The sequence below is a fragment of the Ambystoma mexicanum genome, chromosome 8, assembly GCF_040938575.1.
Source record: "Ambystoma mexicanum isolate Mex_15411 chromosome 8, UKY_AmexF1_1, whole genome shotgun sequence".
NCBI lineage: Eukaryota > Metazoa > Chordata > Amphibia > Caudata > Ambystomatidae > Ambystoma > Ambystoma mexicanum.
This window is the reverse complement of record NC_090929.1, coordinates 439524005-439538694: the sequence shown is the minus strand read 5'-3', so window position 1 is coordinate 439538694 and position 14690 is coordinate 439524005. Positions and strand designations below refer to the sequence as shown.

The 14690-nt window shown below is 43.7% G+C and overlaps 1 protein-coding gene across 1 annotated transcript in view; it reads left to right on the top strand.

Moving 5' to 3' along the window:
• Positions 1 to 14690, top strand: part of UBE4B (ubiquitination factor E4B) — a 2401822-nt gene that overhangs the window by 91447 nt on the left and 2295685 nt on the right. The window contains exon 2 of the mRNA XM_069609995.1: positions 6249 to 6435. Coding sequence (XP_069466096.1) covers positions 6249 to 6435 — 187 coding nt within the window. The remainder of the gene's footprint in view (positions 1 to 6248; positions 6436 to 14690) is intronic.

The window sequence follows — 14690 nt, the reverse complement described above, 5'->3', positions numbered from 1 at the left end:
ATATTAAAAATGATCATACTCCCTAAACTGCTGTATATATTTACTAACATCCCGATCTGGCCTGGCAGAAGATTTTTTGACATGCTCAGGTCCCTGGCGGTAGAATTTATCTGGAGCGGGGGGGGGTGCCCAGGATGAAATGGGAAAAAATGGTAGAGCCATACAATAAAGGCGGCATATCGGCTCCTGATTTTGAATTGTATTATCTGGTTGCACAAGCCCAGTTTGTCAAACACTGGTATGATGAACACGACGTTTCACCCCACATCCGTCTCGAGAAACATGCAGCGCGTCCGACCGACATAAGGTCGGTCATCTTTAAAATTAAACACAGGGACGACTGCCCATTCGACCCCGTTAGTGCGACAGCTCAGGCATGGTTTAAAATCTTCCGAAGGCTTGGGGTAAAGACACCTTACTATGCTGAGGCCCCTTTTTGGAACTTCCCAGGCATAACACCCACATATGACCCGGGTATACAAAATAAATTGGACCCAGATGAAGAATTCAAAATAAAGGACATATTTCCCAATGGGAGGTTTATAACACTGGAGGACTTCAAAACAGGGATGAGAAGGATCAGCTGATGATTCTGCAATTTTATAGAATGAGATTGGCCTTTAAGGCCCGTTAGCCAACGTTCCCAGATGAACCCCCACCACACCCATGTCTATTGGCACTTTCAACCCGGGCGGGTACTAGCATATCGGGGCTATATACGACCGTGCAGACTAGTGCCCCAACTTTAAATGTAATGAAGGCTTCCTGGGAAGCAGATCTGGGTGAGGATATATCAGATAGACAATGGGAAAGGTACGGCGAAATGACCAAAAAAGTAGCCATGAATGGTGGCCTCCGGTTGATTCAGTTTAAGATGTTGAATAAGCTACACTACACCCCCCAGAGGGTGGCGAGGTTTACAAACAATGGGTCTGGTACGTGTCCAAAGTGTGGGACAGACCGGGCTGATTCGATGCATATGTATTGGAATTGTCCTAATGTGCTTGCTTTTTGTGGGGAGGTTGCGAATATCCTGGAGAAGGTGACCCAGATACCGGCAGACCTCGCACCTCGAAAATACTTATTTGGAGACATTGGTAAACAATCAGAGGTGACGAGGAGACTCTTTAATGTCACATGTGCAGTGGCGAAAAGGTGTATATTGCAAAAATGGAAGAGTGCAAAGGCACCGAGAGTGAATCACTTCCTTACAGAATTGATGTATGTAAATGAATGTGAGGAATATTATATATTGACTATCCCGAATCCGAGTAAGCCGAAAGACATATGGGCCCGGTTTCGAATATATCTGAGTGAAGATAACTCGGACAGTAACAGCCCGGTAGGGCCAACTGCTTCTACACATCAATAAACACTGCTTATGCTGTAGGGTAACCAATACTGAAAGTTGATGATTCGAAGATATGCATTATATGTTGTTGTTGCAATGTCATGTACCACAATCGTTAAATAAAGTTTAAAAAAAAAAAAGCACATACCAGTTGTACTGAAAGCTGTATTTACTCCAAAGAGGGAGATCAATTGAGGCAGACTGTGCACAGGGGTCCCAGCCGAACAGCACTTGGCAGAAGCACTCGGCTTACTACTTGGTCCGGCAGCCACGCACAGGTACAGCAGGCAGCTCTGAGGGCAGGAACACCTCTTCTTTGGGACTGGTCTGTTAGTACTGCAAAATTCATAGGACTTGGGCCAAAACCTAGCTGTGTCGGGTCTTCCCACAGACACTGTGCTAGTCTCAATATGTATATTGCCCCCCCCCCTCCTTCTCTGTGGTTGCTGCAGCCCCAATTCCTTGCCAGCAAAGACAGGGTTTGCTTGTGTATTCGAAATGTTATTTGAAAATGTAACCTGTTTCATGCTCTTAACATTGGTATACACACACCCTAATTGTCTGTTACTACTGGTTTGCGTGCCTAATGGTATCTTGGTAAAATAAAAATGTCCAAGGCATGGGTGCTCATTAGGGTATCGGGTACTATTATCCCCACCAATAATATCGCCACATATATGCCCGTCGGGAACGGCCTAGGCGATATTATTAGTGGGGATAATTTTTGGGGTAAATGGGAGCAGGGGTTACAGGGGTGTCCCCCACTCCCTTTAAAATAATATGGTGGTTGCAGGGGTGTCCTCCGCAGGTTCACTAGGTTAATATCACCGCAAAAATACGGCGCCATTCTTGTATGGCGATATTTATGCGGGGATATTAACACATGGTACACTCATTAAGTACTGTGAGGGGTCAGTAATGCGAGGCGTACCACTGCTTGTATTTTTCTCAGAATTAAACATTTTATTAAAAGAAAAAATGCAAATAAATCCTCACTAGACCTACTCCACCAGGGAGTTCCCGACCTACTCTAAGAGCTAAGGTAATCACTCCTAACAGAAACAAACTGGCTCTCACACTAAACACCAAAACATGTTCAGTAAATTATAAACAACGTAAATGAGTGAATAACAACCAGGTGACCTTCACCTGTCCTGGGTAAATCCCTTCCCAAGGATTGTTCAGTCAATTTCCCCAAATGTTCAAACTGAAAAATAAAGTCTTGAACTAGTTCCAAATGAAACAAACTTCACCAAGCAAAAATCCACTGGCAACTATTCTTCAGCTTTCACTTGAAAAGATCCCTTTCCAATTCCAGTCAAGGAAATAGCACCAATGGTAATCCTGGATATTTTCCTTTCAAGATTGCTTTGCCACAGTTCAAAGAATAGATTAGCCACTTCTTCTTCAAGTATTCATAACCTCTGCAGTACATTTGGTATAATTGTCAGGATGCTTCTTCTTGGGCTGTTCTCTTCTTGACAAACCGCCCTTCTACTACTGTTATCGTGGAAACAGACTCATTGATGCCCAGTATGCCACTACTTCAATCAACTTCAATGTTACAATCTACTGACGGTATTATACAAAACCACAGTTCTGGTATTTCTGCTTCAACTTTATATAGTAGAATGGTTAGGCATTTTAAAGACAAGACACTTCGACCTCTACAGGTAGGCAAGGCACTCTTCTTTCCTATGCTCCAAGAAAAGTGCAGCCTCTTTGCCTCTTCTGTCTGCCTTACTGCCACAAGGATAACCTGCCTCTGCTTCCAGACTGATGTTCTCTCCACTTACACAGTCTCAGCAGTACAGATTATTTGTTTAATCTTTTTACAAGCACCCAGCTCCCTTCCCCCAGCTTTGTATGCACCTTCTTGGTTCCAGTAGCTACCTTGAAGCTGTATTGCCACACTTCCAACTTCATATAGCAATGTCACACTTGTATCAGAGGACACTGGACCTTTAACAACTTCATCAGCTAAGATGAAAGGTTTAAACAGACTTCTCTTCACTATAGAAAGGGTTTGCATCTTGGCTTGGGTAATGCATGTTCTTGTTAATACAAGAACCTCTGAGTTCAAAGAATACTTCTTTCTGATGTTACAAAGTTCAATCATCAAAGGAGAAACAAATGTAGGTACATGCACCCACTCCTTAAGGTAGATCTTTAACCTTAAATGTCTGTAAGGGTTTGTATTCCCACGTCTCGACGCATAGATACTTTCACACTCCGATTGTGAATCACAATTAGTCATATGCGACCTCCTTTTGAGGCCGTAGGACCTTGTAACAATTGTGGAAGTCTGTGTTAGGGTTTTTGGAGCAATTAATAAAGCGTTCTCACTTTTATTGGAGTCGCGCAACTTCTCCGGCAACATTAGGACTTCAACTATGGGAATGAAATGCTTTTCTTTGTACGCGAGCACTATACCTTTTACTAGATATATTTCCATTGAAAAGAAAAGCTTTCACAATGACTGAGAATTTGTACTAGCTTCTTATAATACACAAGTCTCTTTAGTGCTGGTAACAGTTACCAGCAATGGTTTTCGAGTGAACCTGAATGCCAAGCCTCACTTACCAGTTCCAGGAACACTGCGGTTGCGGGCTGCTTCCACTTCCTGACGCATTCTTCTACTACGGCTTTAGGCACACTTGGGACCAATGCCTCTCTACAGCAGGGGTGTCTCCGGTCTGGCCACACCAACCAGGAGTCTTCTGCACTCCCTTGTCTCTCTGCTTGCTTCTTGCTACGAGCCTCTGGCTCCAGCACGGTCAAGGCTCTGCAATTACAGCCCCTAGGCACACCTGGGAAGACCTTCACTTTCAGCACGTCTCTCTGTGCAGCCACGGAAAGGCAGGGCTTGTGAACACGGGCCCCTCTCAGAACTTGCAGGTGGAATCTGCTCTCTCCACATCCCGGTGTCCCTTAAGTGATCACACTTCTCGTGAACTGCCAGCCTTGTGCTCTCCTCCTTCTACTACTACTGTCAGCCTTCCAGCTCTTGCTCAGCTCCTTCTACAGCTCCTTCCTTCTTCCACCCCCTCCTGCTGCAGCCTTTGATGCCTATAGGTGGTGCAATTGATTTCGGGTGCAGGCCATTGCTGTTAATTGCCTGACCCCGGCAAAGGCTACTAGACCTGATTGCCTGTCCTCCACTTCTACATGTCTCTTCAGCACTTTAGGTTTTTCCACTTCTTGTATATTTTTAAGGGTAGATTTAGTTCCCTTAGTATTTTTAACAAAGGGGCTTTAAGTTTTAACTCTATTAGAGGAACATGTGGCAGAGAAGGCAACACTTTCACTATTCCTTGTAGTGTATCCTTGATATTGAGAAGACCTTTGTTTTTAGGGACCAAAATAATTCTTCATTTTAGTACAATAGGTTTGTGTGTTACAACTTTCGTGTTTACCAGCTTAGTTTTAGCAGAAGGTTGAGAGATATTAAAATTACAAAAAGCCATAACCTCTTCTAGAATAGTGGTAAGAATATCCCTTCAGAGTAAAACTACTGTGCCTCATCCCACAGAATCTTCTCACTACCCTGGCCCCTGCCTCCAGCCAGGTGATCCTTTCGCAGTACATCCCCTGGGTTGGGATAAGAAATCATCTGCCCTCCCTTGGCCACCTGGGAGGAGACATTAGGCATGGTTTTAGTGAGGGATCTACCAGATTCTTCACAGTAGGTATTAAATAGTATATAAAAAGAGAGGGGAACTAGGCATCTGTGGTCTGTTGGGGAAAAAGGTTAGACTCTGCATGTTCGACACGTTCTTGAAACCCCATGTAATTAAGTCTCTGTGCTCACTCTGTTGGCGCAGTGCATGTCTCAACATGCAGGCCTCCAAGATGTCCTTTTTTGTTGGACTTGGGCAACAAAGATTAGGTGAATGACACATCAACTACATCTGTTTCAATGCCCCTAGGTGTTCATGGTGGATGATTCCTGCTCATTTTCTCCATCAGCGTTCACATTTGAAGTGACACTGTCATCATATAACAATGTTAAGACCATTTCCTTGGACTAAAAGTTAGTCCTTCAAAGTGAAAATGGGTGTGTCGGGGTTTGAAATTGATATTCGATGAGCAGGACCTAAACCAGCTCCTGGTTGTCGGGCATCACCCTGGAGGCAGGGGCTACCACAGAAGAACCAGGAGCTACCAGAGATGCTCCTCTAGCTTTTTGTCCATTTTGTTTGAACCATTGTGTTTAAAATGTATGTTAGATTTGTTCTAATTCTTCTTTATTAATATTCTCAAATACTCTGTTAATGTCACATTTGCATGTTTCGAAGGCACTAGTTGGCCCTAGGAGCCAAAAGTAGCTCCTGGTAGCTGTTGGTTTCAAGAGAACCAGACTGTACTATGCTAGAAGAAGGAGCTTAATAGCTCCTAGATCCCCTCAGTTTCGAACCCTAGTGTGTGCTAATTGCTTCTACTGGTGCTATCGTTCTGGCGTGTAATTACTTCATATGTGGCAATAGGGGGTTCTTTGTTGTGCAGGTTTGTTTACTGGGGATGTACACTTTCTGCCCACAACTTTCAAAGTGGAAAGATCGCTTTTCACCATTGATTCTAAAGTTTGTCTGCTACTCTACTTCTGGGTCATCACAAATGGAGCATTGTGCATTGATGAAAAGTCAAATCAATCCTATATGTTTTCTGTCGACCTATCTGATGAAAACACCAGTCACGGCTAAGAACAGGTCAAGCCTCTAGTAAAAGAATATAATTGCATTGTGTGCTAATGCTTCAAAAACTGTTAAAGCTTGGTGGGAAAATTGTTTTTTCTGCAGAAATCCCTTTATTGCTACTTCTGTGTCTGAACTGCATTTCCTCGTGCCATTATGAGTGCTAGAGCTTTCTGAGGTTGTCCTTTGTTGGCTGCTTCTAGATCCGACGACGGCGGCTTGCTCGGCTGGCTGGGGGGCCATCGTCTCAACCCACTACACCGCTCACTTCCCCACAAAGGGAAAATCCTCCTGGGCCACCCACGGCAGCTCCTGTCCCAGGTCCATCCCACAGCCTTGGCTTGAATGTCCAGAGCACTACCCCAGCAACTTCCCCAATTGGAACTTCTGGTATGTATCTGATTGTAGTGTGAGGTTAGATGCTTGTTGGCAGTGTGTGCATTTTTGTCTAGTCATTGGAATAGATGCGGTTTCTTGAATCCTCAAGGTAAAGAAATATTGATCTTATCGAGGTGATATAGCCTGTGGTGTAGTCAGTAAGCCACTGAGTAGGGTAAGTATATACTAGAGAGATCTGGGTGCTGCCTGAATGTAACCAGCCCATCTCATTTGTTCCTCGCCGCGAAGTTGATAAAATGTGATCTGTTGAGTTGGATTCAAAAACCCTATTATTTTAACATTGCGACAGTTTCATATTATGGTCTGTGCTATACAGTATCATTGTTCATTACATCATATATAATGAGTTTCAAAACCTTTTGGAAAGTATCTATTCAAGCTTCTCTGCAGACATCGCCCATCTTCACAGGAGATTCATGTGCTCCTTCTGACTAAAAACATCCAGGATGGACTGAATATGCAAGGTTTGCAACTCCCTAATGATGTGAGGGTGGAGGGAAATGTCTTTCTTTAATGGGTTTAAAATGTACATACATACATACTTAGTCCCCAAACAACTCTCATTTGGAGCATCAGGACATCATTGGTTACGCTCCGTTTCCATCTGTTCTCGTAGTCCAATTCTCTTGTTCCATTTGAACCAACACTGAATGTTCAAGAACCATCATCACAACTTTGAAAGCTGTGTATGCATTACATCTCATATCATACTGCCCCTGGCCCATTTGCTCTATACAGCATGTGCATCCAACCTGATTTATGCCCTATGCCTGCCTTTACATTCTTGTTTTCCAAAGCTCACATACTGCCAAATATCACCTCAAACCATTAAAGTGGTAAGCAGCCTTCAGCAGATTTTAGTGGGCTTTTTCTGATCCCTTTAAACACTTTTTAGATAAGTGTACACTGATTCAGGGCAGGAGCAAAGGGAAGCTGAGCAATGCTTTTAAGGGCTGGCTTGGTGGTTAGATGTGGTAGAAGACCATCTTGGGTTGTTTCCTTTATTGATGAAGTAGACTTTGCCCTGCTTAACCCATACACAGGGCAGACTCTGTGTAGTGGGATCTGCCAACAAACAAAAAAGTAGGAAGAGCAAAGTAGGCTTACCAGTGAAGGCTCGATGGGAAGTGCCAATACATAGGATCCAGATTGGATATGTGAGGAGTGATCTGTCTCTCCCTCTGTCTGTTTCTCCCTCTGTCTCTGCCTCTGTCTGTCTATCTGCCCCACTCCCCCCTCGGTCCTTCTGCCCCACTGGCCCCCTCGGTCCTTCTGCCCCACTCGCCCCCTCGATTTGCCCGCCCTTTGTCCCCTCTGCCTGCCTCGTCATCTCTTTCTGTCTCACCGTTTGTCTGCCTCTACCTTCCTACTGAATATCTATGATAGACCATGAGTATGTGGCGCAATAGATCTTCACATCCCAGCATCTCTACAATGGGCAGATTTGCAAAGCATCACATCCAATTCCTCAATACTTGCCTGCATTTGATTTCTGTCCCTCGGCCTGTTTTTCAGTCCCTGTGCCTGTCTGTGAGAAACCTGAAGGTGTCTCGCCCACTAGTCCCCGGGGATCTGTCATCCAGGTGGCCAGGAAACGGCCATCGCTTTTGGATCCAGTTCCTGGGGGTGGACCAGTGCGGGAGGATCACCGGGTGAAGGGTCCTGTGGAAGTGGAACACCGGATGGCAAAAAGCGGTATCCCCTTCCCTGTAACACCTTTACCCCATCCTACCAGTAGGATACTTAGTAACTCGACCCCCCCTACCCTTTTCCCAACGCGAACACTTTCTCACAGACAGCTCATTGTGAGATAAAACAGATGAACACCTGAGCCGCATAGCGTCATGTCCCAATACAATGGTCAGGCAGGGTCAGGCAATTACTGATCATTACCCAGACCTGACTTCCATCACGCTTTCCCACACAGATAAAAGGCGGAGCACGAAAGCACACTGTGCAAGGCAAAGCACACAAGGAAGCAGCAGTTCCAAAATGGCTGGGTAATGTAAGGCAAGGACTGCAAAACCGAAGAGGATTGCAGGGATGGAAGTGCCCTTGACCTTTTCAACGAAAGACCGTTACTTTCATGAACCTTTGAGAAGAGGAAACATAAGACCAGGAATCGAGGCTGTAGAATCCTGCATTGTGTGTAGGAGGTACCCGGGGCTCTCCTGCATCGATGGTCAAGGCGGGGATAATCATTTGCTGCCATGGTACTGTCCTTGGTTACTACCACATAGCAGTACCTGTGAAATAAGCACAGCCGGTGAATTGGAGAGAGAGATACCAGACCGGTCTGTGTTGATGTCAAGGTTGCAAGCTGCAACATTGTAGAAGTGAAAACTGAAGAGAACAGTGTTTGAAGCGTATGTGGCAGTCGACACAAGCTTAAACCAGCAGATGAGTGATTCAACTTTGAAGCCAAGATACAATACCGTAGACAGAGTGGTCTGGCAACACGTGGGTGCTCATTCGAAAGTCTCCGTTAGGTATCCAGCTGAAAGGTGGTAAATGTTACAAAGAATTGTGAAATCGAAGTGGTCCTGCAACGGATCGAGCAAAAACCCTGCGCACATTCGAAAGTCTTCGATATTTGATGAAATCGTGAAGGAAGTTGGACCGAGCCCGACAGAGGGAGATCAGCTGAAAGCTTTTGGTTAAAGCAAGTTTGTGTAAAGTAATGAACATTGAGGTCTGAGCCCGACCTAGGGGATCCGTGGTGAACCGTGAGTCACCTGAGAAAGAATACTTTACGAGAAATTAGATGCATAAATAAAGTACGAACATTGTGTTGAAAGGATCTGATCCCGGCTGAGGGGGATCCGAGGTGAATAACGAAACGCCTACGAAATTGAGTACTTGTGATAATCTGAAAAAGGAGAAGAACTTATTGTCCGTCTGTCGCATCAGGCCCTCTGAATGTAGAGATTTTGAAAGCCAAAGAGACTTAGGCACGGAAGGCCCTGATGCTAATGATTGAACTGCATCCTTGTGCTAGAGAAGCCAGAGACTGTGCTAAGCTCGAGTGTACCGCCTTGTCCCGTGCTGAAAACGTGGAGAAGGGAGGCCAACAGCCTGAACATACTGACCTATCATTTTGTGAACACTTTCTTTCTTTTCGTAACATCGTTTGCCACACTATTTGTATTTAGCGATAAGGATTTGGCAATAGGTTTATTAGTATAGGCTTTTTTTTGACAAGACACCACTAGGACGGCGTTATTATTTGATGGAAGTAGCTTGCTCCCATCTCTAGATTTCGAATTAGATTTTCGTTTTTACCAAAACCCTTTTTGAAGTTCAATAAACACTCTGAACTGTGGTTACTTGTGTTCATCTTACTGTTGATACCATGCCTTCCTTACAGTCTGTCTGTCTCTCGGCCTTTCTGTCTGCCCCTTCGTCTGTCTGTCAGTCGGTCCACCCTCGGTTCCGCCCCTCGCTCTGTCCGTCTGCCCCATGGTCGGTCTGTCTGTCTTTCTCTCGCCCTCTGTCTGTCTTTTTCTCGCCCTCCGTCTGTCGCTCACCCACAGTCTGTCTGCCCCTAACCCTGACTGCCCCTCAGCCACGGTCTGTCTGTCTCTTGCCCTGTCTGTCCCTTGCCATCGGTCTGTGTCCCTCGCTCTTAATGTGTCTTTCTCGCCGTCTTTCTGTCTCGCCGTATGTTGACCTTTAACTTCCTACCGAATATCTATGATGGACCATGAGTTTGTGGCGAAATAGATTACATATCCCAAATATTTTCTTCATTTGATTGCACTTAACAGTAATGAAGTTCTGTGCTAGGGTTTGCTCCATCACAGGTGATTTTGGTAGCTAGTTTAATAATTAGGCTGTAACTGAACGAGGTCCAAGTTGAGCGAACTACCAAAAAACTCCTTTGCTTACAACTCATTTAATCAACACACCATTAATCAAATAATAAGGGTGGGCGGGCACAGGCCATAGTCAGTGTGACCTAAGCTCAAAGTCACAAGAAATGGCATAAATCAAACAGAACTGGCCACTTGCGCCCAATCTACTTCCCATTTTCACATAAATCAGAATCTGATCGACCAGATGGTTAAAAAGCTAAAACTTCAATAAAATAATATGTAATGAACAGCCAACACGTGTTGCAACCCATTAACGGTGTTCCTCAGGCTGTATAACATATTTAATGCAAACATGTACATACAAATGTTGAACAACACATTTAAAATCACATAATGAAGATCAATATGCAATTGATGATTAAAGGAAACAGTATTCCCAATTGATGAAATATAGATATTGCTCATAATGCTCCACAAATGGATCAAAGTTCATGATTTCACACATCATGTGGAACAGAGACATTAAAATTGATGCAAACAAAATAATAGTCATAAAGATGGTAATGAAGGGCGAGAAAAAAAAATCTAATCACAAATGGAATTTAATATGCGCAATTCCAAAACAAAGAAAATATAAAGTGCAATTGTACCACTCATTTGCTACCTTATACCAAATTGTTATGGCCAGTCTATAAACTACCACCACATGCACCTTTAGCCACCTGTGTGGTAGTACATTCTTGGATCACACTTACTTTATCAAAGTTTTGGCTTTTCGACCATGTGGTCAGTAGGATTCTGATTTATTTGATAAGTGGGAGTCGGTTGGGCGCAAGTGGGCGCAAGTGGCCAGTTCTGCTTGATTTAATGATTAGGGTGCACTGGGGAATCTACAGCATATGTGTTCACTCCTGGATTAGTCCCCAACTCTGCAAAAAAAAAGCAGGGCTGCAAAGGGAGTAATGTATAAACTCTAGGGCCTAGGCTCAGAATTTTAGGAGTCAGAGGTGACTGGGACAGGATCAATCAATTGAGTCAGAATCAATGGGACAGGAGGCATATTCTCATGGTCACCGAAAATTCCACAAGGTACGTCTGAAAAGCATGACTTGAAAACCTATGAATGTATGTTATTGCAGAAGTAGAATGAGGCGCTCCATGGTTTATGAAAGAATGATGGGTGTCGCTGTCTTCTTGAAAAAATCTTCTTTTTAACTTCACCCAGAAATTGAAGTAAGAGGGGGTTGGAAAATAGAGTAATTTTGGAACCAGCATCATGATGCCCGAGACCCTCCCTAACCAGGAAATGCATGTTTGTCCCAGCAGTGAAGGTCGGGTTCACTGACTATTTATAGGTCGGGCGTATTATTTTTATACTGTGATGTTAATTCTCAAGTGCTCTAAGCAGCCTGGTGACCAGTTCAAGGTCTTGTTTGTAAAACCAGTATAACCTGAGTTGGTACATGCATCAGTCTAGTTGTCAAAATGTTAGTGTAGATCGTCACGTTGAAATTGGGAAGTGAAATTGTAAGGATGCACTCCCTCACTATCTGGTATTAAAAGAAGGGTGCTTGTGGATTCTGTCATTCTATGAGTGGCTGAGCCCAAATACAAAATAGAATTAAATAATATTGTCAATGGCTGGATTAAGGGTCTCTTAAAAGTCTTATTAAAAAGATTGGAGAACATGTCATGTCCTGGAGCTTTATTACTTGTAAGTGCTGTAATGGTTTGTTCCACCTCTTTGGTGGAAATTTGGATCTCAAGGTGATCCGATCAGATTGGATCTTCTTAAGAAGAGCAATATTCTAAATTGGAGTGTCATTTGGCCTGATGAAGATGTTCTGTGCTCACGAGACCTTATTCTCTGTTGTGTTCATGAGATTCTTATAGTAATTTGTTATTTATTCTACTTTCTCTTCCTCCCTCTAAGGGTTGCAACCCTCTGAATCTACAAGGTTAGGCATTACATTGTGTGAATGTTGGTCTTGTATTTCAGAGGCCAGGAGGTTATTTGTTTCTGTCATTTTGGAATAGTAAATGTGTTCGATTTTCAAGATAGTGTAGTTTGCCAACTGGGTTTGTAATTGACACTTCACTATTTTAATGCCAGAAAAGCTATCCATAATTCTCTACTCTCAACATAACTTGGGTCAGTGGTTTTCTGCAGAGGCCATTTATTGGTCGTCAGTCCCAGCAATTGTTTTCAGCGACTCCCTGCTTGCATGTATTTTTCTTTTCTCCATTTCTAGCGTCTCCTCTTTTGGTAATTGAGCAGCATTGTGCTCAGGTGATGTCTATCTCCCACTTTCAACGATTCAGTTCAACGACTTCCTGCTTGTGCAATCTGACTCCTTCTCTTCTGCCTCACATGTTTCTTTTTTAAAAGGACGTTGTGGGCTTTACTTTAACACTCACTCTTTAGTGCAGTGCTGTCTTAAGCTGCATCTGCTCTGCCTCTCTTACTGGCTGCAATCCAATATTTTTGTCATCTGCGACACTGCTCATGTGACCAGCCCATGATGGATCAGGAACAAAAACCCAACACCCTCCTCATGGGTTTTTGCTTAACAAACAAGGCCATTTCATCACACTCAACATAACTGTTTTCATCTTTAGCTCGATCTGTCGGAGCATCTGCATTATACGTTAGATTCTGGTGGAGAAGACTATTCCAACGCTGCCATTGGGGCTTGTCACTTTTTAGCACCATATTTGGAGAGGAGGTGTTCACTCCTTCAGAGGTCCAGCTGAATATCCACAAGCATGGCCTCCTCCACTCAGGATGGGCATCCTCATAGAATGCATAATCTGCCGTCTCCTGTAGGTAGGTAACATACTCATGGCGCCTGTCGTACAGCAGGGTCTTCACACCGTCCTCTTGGCCAGGGCATTGGTAGGTTTTGTTCTCCTGCCCCACACTCTGCAGCCCTTCTATACTGGTGCCACCACTGGTGTTGGTTTACGGATGATTGTCCTTGGCTTGCAAATATTTGTGTTCCACGTGTCATCAAGTGGCCATTCGGTCTCTACTGCATTGCCTACTCATTAATTGGTGCCAGCCTCCAGGCTACTGCGACAATGGCTCCATTTCTTACAACATCTTGAACATTGTTGCAGACCAGGGGAGGGGGTGGAGAGAGGGAATAGATGCCTCTAGGATTAGAAGCCATCGATGCTGGTCGTGCCCATCATCTTTCAGTTTCTGTTTCTCTGAGCAGTGTAATAGTGTCTGGTAGCTGGCTACCCCCAAAGAATCTTTCTCTGGGCCCGGCATACTCCGCCCCCCCTCCATGGCACATTTCTGCAAATCAGTAAACGTGTTTGTTTGCACAGAAGACTCTTTGGAACACATATTGTTCAGATTGTTCATCAGATATAATCGGGTCCTGTTGTAAGTTACCCTCTAAAGAAGGCAGAATGTGAAGTGTTATCACTTCTGTTGTCTGCTTACTTTTAATTTTGTTCATTTGCAAGAACAGTATTCGTGTATACAATGGGTGTTACTGATTGATGGATATTTTCTCACCACATGCAGGGTTTTGTGACTGTTAAATTGTATTGCTTTTCCTTTTTTCACCTAAGCTGTTTTAATCTCTCTGTGCAAACAAACACGTTTACTGATCTAGGGTTTGTGAAAGTGATGTTTTGTTAATTCAGTGCTCATCTGATATTGTGGGCTACTCTTTTTGCATCCTTCTGTCATTCCATTAGTTTGTAGAAAGCACAGATTGGACAGTGGAACCTCTGTTGTGAGAGATGTGTGCTCTGACTTGTAGGGGCAGAGAACATGGGCTTGAATTTTAGGGACAGCTGTAGCCTTAGATTTATTTAGTACAGTATGGTTTTGTTTGCCACATTGCAATCCATGAAATCACTTTTGCCAGAGGAACACTGACATTACAGTGGGGAGAAGAGGCCTGTTTGACCCTGACTTTTATGGGGAGCACAGGCTTGGCCTTGAAGTTGAAGACTTGTAAGGATTCCAGGTGCATGTTTAATTGTGCAGGTTCTGTACTTCTATTTTTGGAATTGTATTTTGTATTATTTTTTTACTGCACTGCTATTTGACTAGAACACAATTCCGAGTTCACAGAATGTCAGTGTTGGGTACAGTAGTATTCATTTTGGAAGATTAATTTTTTCAGTTTTCAGAATAACAATTCTGTTTTTGAAGAAGCTGTGCATTTTATAAATTGGCTAAGTGATATGACTACGAATGTTATCCACCCACTCGATTCTAGATTGGATACAGCTGTCCGAAAGCTCCCGGAAGAGAAACACGAATGTCGGACGGCTGTATCCTAGAAATAACACCATAGACATTGGTATTTTATGAAATGGCATCAGCCTCAAATACCACCCTTGGAACCATGGGGTTCTCTTTCACAGCAAAATGAAATACATAACGTAATCACTACTACTGCAGCC